General features: G+C 43.3%; 1 protein-coding gene across 1 annotated transcript; it reads left to right on the forward strand.

Annotated features, from left to right (window-relative positions):
* The first annotated feature begins 1,525 nt into the window (after positions 1-1,525).
* LOC127129703 (uncharacterized) lies at positions 1,526-2,803 on the forward strand. Its single transcript, XM_051058840.1, has one exon. The coding sequence runs from the start codon at positions 1,526-1,528 to the stop codon at positions 2,801-2,803; it is 1,278 nt and encodes a 425-aa protein (XP_050914797.1).
* Positions 2,804-6,435: the final 3,632 nt, after the last annotated feature.

The following is a 6,435-nucleotide window of genomic DNA, read 5'->3' on the forward strand; positions in this document are numbered from 1 at the left end:
AGAGTCGTGTTTGACCTCCGTGGAGTTATTCTGCGATTATGGTTGACACGAAACGTCACACCTATAGTAGATCCTTTTGGGAGCATCATTGTCCGACGAGTCATTCGTCCAAGACAATGGTATTTAAAATTGGGTCGTTGACTCTAGGGACCTTTTAGGACCACTGAAATTCTGGTATCAGATATAAGATGTCGAAGGTAATGTTACGACACTGATATCTGCTAACACACAATGGATAAATAAACAGAATGGTAAAGCAAATCACACAAGCAATTGTTAACCCAGTTCGGTGCAACTCACCTACGTCTGGGGGCTACCAAGCCAGGAAGGAAATTCACTAAAATATAATTAGTTCAAAGACTCTCCGTACACTTCAACAAGTTACAGTCTTTCTCACCTAATCTCTACCCGTGCAATTTCTACCTACGCACTCTTAGATATGAGAACCCACTCACTTCCCTTACAATCACACACCAGTGATTTTAAACAATAATCCCTTGAGAAAAGAAAATACTTTTCAATTACACACTCTTGATTTTACTTCACAGTTTCAATCAAGAAGACACACTCTTGATCTTGCTTCATAGCTTTGATCAAGAAGACACACACTCTTGCTTAACAGCTTTAGAGTGACAAATTACAACCACAAATCAGTCCAATTCAATCATCAATGGATGACTTGAATGACCTACAAGTCTTACAACTAAACAGACACAAACCCTAGCTCTCTCTCTGTATTTCGCTCAGTCTTGGTTGTGTGTTCAAACAGGTTTTCTAAGTCCCTTTTTATAGAAGTATTCTGCTGGGCTTGGACATCTTGAAAACCCTAAATCTATTTTCCAATCAAATCTTTTTATAACAGCTGGTTAGATCTCTTTGGAAAATAAGTAAATCTGGTTGTAATCAATGATTGAATGCGCCAGCTAATCATATCTTCAATCAATCAAAGATTGCCATTAATTGTGCAATCATAAAACACCAGACATTCATACTAAATATTCTGTGTACAGGATGTCATGACATCGGGTCTGACATCCTGGAAATATCCTGCATAATCCAATAATTCCTTTTATAGCTTTTAACAGGTGCAACCATATCAGATGTCATGACCTTGTGTATGTCATCTGAAACAATCCTGCATGAACATGTCTTTCATTTAAGCTCCAGCAGGTACAACCAATATCAGAAGCCATGGCATTGTATGTGGCATTCTGAAACAATCCTGCTTGCACATGTTCTTGAACTCCAGCAGGTACATATGATATCTCATGTTAAGACATCACATATGACATCTTGTGAACACTCTTTGTTTTACCAAAATTGCTGCCAACACTTAGAATCAACAACCACCCTTTGAGGATAGTACATACCTGTAAGGGGAATATGTTTTTTTTTGCAGGAAACCAAGACCCTTCAAACCCGTGTTCTCGTGTATACGTCGAACCTTTGAACTTGCAACAAACAGATTGTACAGCTTATCCAGAGCATGCTAGAATTCTGATTATATGCTATTGTCAGTGTAGTCATGGATAAGACAGACCAAAGAAAAACATATCAGTACAAATTGAAAGACTCTAAGGTCGATGAATTGAGAAAGCTCAACGAGTTCCTGACTGAAGATTACCGAGTAGCCTTCAAACAGGCCTATGGCAACCTGTTGGGAGTTTTGTCTACTAAGGAAGACTCAGGGTTGATGTTCACATTCGCACAGTTCTATGATCCCATGCTACACTGCTTCACGTTCCAAGACTTCCTTCTAGCTCCCACACTCGAGGAGTTTTCCCATCTGCTACAGTTACCAATCAAAGACCAAGCGCCCTACATGATTGAGGATAATTTCTTGGATTCCGCAGATATAGCTCAAGCCTTGTGCATGAAGAAGGATCTAATCAAGTCCACTCTCCTAATCAAGGGTAACACACAGGGCCTACCGTCTAAGTTCTTATTCGAGAACGCCACCGTGTTTGCCAAGAGAGGAAGTTGGGATGCCTTTTATGCCAGCTCCGCATTACTCATCTATGGGTTGGTACTATTCTCGAATGTTGGAGGTTTCATTGACAAGACCGCTATCACCATATTCATCTCCCAGAACCCAATTCCCACCTTACTAGCTGATGTATACTTCTCCTTCCATTGGAGAAACATGAAGAAAGGAGGGACTATCAATTGTTGTATTCCTTTGCTTCAGAAGTGGATCATGTCCCACCTACCGAAGAAAGGGCCGTTTGTTGATAATGTGGGTGATCTAAAATGGTCACAAAGGTTGATGTCATTAGATGTTGAGGACGTCCTCTGGTTTAGTCTCGATTACTTAAGGGTGGAGCTAATCTTCCGATGTGGGGAGTTCCCAAATGTTCCTCTTGTCAGCATAAAAGGGGGTTTGATCAACTATAACCCTGTTATCTCATTGCGTCAGTTGGGATATCCGCTCAAAGAGAAACCCGAAGACCATCTATTGGAAGAATTGTTGTTAGCTGAAGGGGTTGAGAATCCAGAGCTGATGAAGAAAGTGCACATAGCGTGGGGCAAGATACAACGAGTTAGGAAGAAAGAACTAGGCAAAAAACTGTGTACCGTGACAGCTTCATATGCTGATTGGGTGAAGTCAAGGGCCAAAGTGATCAAACTGCCATACCCATGGGAACCTTCCATGTGTATCAAGACCATCAAACCATCTGCCTCCATTGTTTTTGAAGTAGATCGCCTTAAAGAAACCATCAAGAAGTTGGAAAAAGAGAACACTGGTCTCCGTTCTAGCCTGATAAAGGTCACCTCAGAAAAGAACTCTGAAAGCCAGTCTTAGTCAGAAAAGAGAAAGGTTCAACAAAGCAGATAATGATATTTAGGTTGAGCAAAACAAATGAGGAAGGTGGGATATGCCATGAAATGATCTTTTGAGACCATTGCAAACAAGAAAAATGAGTTAGCTGAAACCCAACACTGAGCCTGCAAGAGGGAGATTGACTACCAAGGCCAGATCAAGACTCTGCAAGACCAATTGGAGAAATGTCAGAAAGAGTTGAAGGACGAGCAAGCCCGTGCCAAGAAGCGGGAAGTAACTCTCGCACAACTCCATAGTGACATCGACAAAAGGTTTGAAGAGATATGAGCTTTGAACAGTCAAGCCCATCAGAACTTGGAAGAAAGGAACCAACTGCAAGAGGAAGCTACCCAATGGGAGATTCAGAGTCGTCACCTGCAAGTTCTCCTAGACCAAAAATAAGATTTTGCACAAGATATTTTGAGCGTACCTAATCATTCATTACTGCGCAACCTCATGAAGGATGCTCAGTATTGGACTGATAGACATGCCCGCCTAGCCGAATTTGCTAATCAGTCACTCGAGGATCTTCATGGATTGATGAAGAAATCTTATGATGACATGTTCCCTCATAACACTCTGTGGGCCGTTTTTTATTTGTATTTGTATGTAGGGTTGTCATGGAAAAGATCAAGGCTGACCTCCATGCTAGCTCATCAAAATGATCTCGAGTTGTAATAATTTGTAATGTTTAACCTTCAAATAAATAAAAGAGATTTTGTTGAAATACTTATGTTGTCTTATTCCTGCTCACTGTATAACTATGTATGCACACTAGCACAATGGCACCCTAGAAATAATCTTTTCTTATTTTTTAACATGCCTTTATTACATTCATTCATTGCACATAGATAACCAGAAAAAAATGTTTACCATCACCATTTCCACAGCAAAAATGATGACTCGTCATCACTATTTCACCCAAGCAAACAAATCCAAGATCATGGCTGATTTTAAAGCTGACAACCCCGATGTCCGTGAATTTCTCGCCCAAGTCCAGGGCAGAACGGACCTCTTCCAAGGGAACATGGAGACCATCTTGGAACTCCTCAAGACTCAGAGGACTCCTGCCTCTGCTAACCCTGCTGATGACAACATCACCCATGCTGTTGGGGTGAGCAATCTTGCTACTGCTGTTGGTGCTACCACCAAAACTCCAGTGGAGACTGTAGTACCAACTGATGGGAACCGCCAATTGGTCCCTGTTGACATGAATAGGCTTGCTACTGCATACCCTTGGGGAATGCCTCAAAATTTTGCTTCTCATTTTGCCAATGGGGGTGCTTTCTTCCCTCATCCGACTCTCACTGCCCCTGCTGCTGCTGGAAACCCTGTTTTCCCTTGGGGTGTGCCTACTGTTCAGACTCCTCCGATTGACGTCACCAACCCTGAGGACAACTAAGGTCAGGTTCCCCATGAAACTCCTGACGTTGAAGGTGAATACCGAGGCCCGCGCCTCCACTTTCAGGTTCCTACTCAAGCTGCTCAACTTGCGAGCACCAATCAAGTTGTTCTGTTCAGTTATCCTGGGGAAACTTTTGTGCCCATGCTGACCTATGCACCCACCAATCCTGAACTCCAGTATGTGCAGACAGGGGCACCTCAGGCCCCCAATGCTCAGGCTGGAGAGAAGCATCCTTACATGGTACATGTCGCTCAGATAGTGCCTCCTGGTTTATCGTACCCGCCACAGATGTTGTTCGCCCCGCAGAATGTGCCTGCTCAGGTGATAGCTCCTGAAACCTCTCGGCCAGCCATTCAGGTCGCTCTTCCCGCTGTTGATCTAGCCAGACTTACGGATTACCAGCTGTTAGACGACAGAATAAGGGCTATTGAGAGTTTCTCATCCTTTGGTATTGACGCTCGAGATCTGTGCTTAGTTCCGAATGTGGTGCTCCCACAAAAGTTCAAGGTGCCAGACCTCCCAAAATACAAAGGCCTAAGTTGTCCTCATAGTCATATCACCATGTACTGCAGGAAGATGACGTCATATATCGACAATGATGTTCAGCTGATCCATTGCTTCCAGGACAGTCTGTCCGGAGCTTCTCTAGATTGGTACATGGGTTTGGAACGTACGAAGATCCGGTCATGGAGAGACCTATCCGAGAAATTTATGAAACGGTATAAATATAATCTTAACATGGCTTCGACGAGGCTTCAGTTACAGAATCAAGCACAAAGATCCAATGAAACCTTTAAAGAGTCTGCTCAGTGTTGGCGTGAGATGGCGTCTAGGGTCCGACCAACATTGTCTGATAATGAACTAGTATATATCTTCATGGGTACGCTCCAAGGGATGTATTATGAGAAGATGATTGGGAGTTTGTCTACAAACTTCGCAGATATGGTAACTATCATTGAACGTGTAGAGAATGGGCTGAAATCAGGGAAGATCACAGATACAACCGCTCCGTAGACAACGAACAAAAGGTCGCAGGGGGGCTTCGCAAAGAAGAAGAAGGGGGAAGCAAATGTTGTGACGGTAGGTGCCCACCCCAGTATCAGTTCCCAATGGACCCTATGTCGTACTATCCATATATGTGTGTTGCTTCAACTCAGTATCAACAACTGTCATGTCAGTATCAACCACATAAAAGTAATCAACAATCAGCACCTGCTCAGAGAAATTTGAACCAACAGTACAACCGTGACAACAAAGGACAAGGTCGAGGTCAGAACAACGAGAACAGTTTTGGTAATCGTCCCCAGATTGACAAGATTCTGGTACCATATGCAGAACTGGTGCCATATCTGATCCACGTAGGGGCTATCATGCCAAAAGAAATACCCGCAGCTTCTCCTCCGTTCCGGCCTAAGCATGATCCTAATGCTTCATGCGCTTATCACGCCAGATTTATAGAGCACTCTACAGAGGATTGTTGGGCCCTCAAATACAAGGTCCAAGATTTGATCAACCAGGAGATCCTGACCTTCTCCGAGGAAAAGCCCAATGTGAAGACGAATCCCTTGCCAAATCATGGTAGTTCAGTAGTCAACATTGTAGTCAAAGAGGAAACAACCAAATTCGTACTGAGAGCCGACGATGTAAAGACTCTGCTATCAGTTGTATTAAAGAGACTTAGGCAGTTTGGGTTTCTAGCAGGTATACATGATTATTGCACAATATGTGAGTATGATCCAGACAATTGCGACGAGCTAAGGGATTGTGTACAAAAGCTGATAGGTCAAGGTTTGATACAGTTCTCCAAGTCCAGGACAGTAGAAGAAGTTGCAGTAATTAAACCAATAACCACTATGTATAGGAAGAAAAAGTTTGAAGCTCCTCCCAAGAGGATTCAGCCAATTCATTTTCGTGTTCCCAGTCCGTTTCCGTATCAGAACACCAAGGCAGTACCTTGGAATTATGAGACAACAACGTATTTCGGAGGAAAAGAAATTTGTATTCCTGACACTGAAGTCGACAACATTGCTGGAGCAGGGGGCATGACTCGCAGTGGTCGTGTATTTGCTCCAAAATACACTCCTAGGGTGTCTCCATCACCCACAGTTATCCCGCCTAAGGAGAAGGTCATTCCTACTCCGACTCCGTATGCAGGGGCAACTGTACCTGCCACTCCGAACATGACAATTGTTCCAGTGTCGACGACTAT

Source organism: Lathyrus oleraceus, chromosome 3 (assembly GCF_024323335.1).
Source record: "Lathyrus oleraceus cultivar Zhongwan6 chromosome 3, CAAS_Psat_ZW6_1.0, whole genome shotgun sequence".
NCBI lineage: Eukaryota > Viridiplantae > Streptophyta > Magnoliopsida > Fabales > Fabaceae > Lathyrus > Lathyrus oleraceus.

Excerpts from the sequence above, each read along its gene's own strand:
- LOC127129703 (XM_051058840.1), top strand. The coding sequence starts at position 1,526 with ATGGATAAGACAGACCAAAGAAAAACATATCAGTACAAATTGAAAGAC.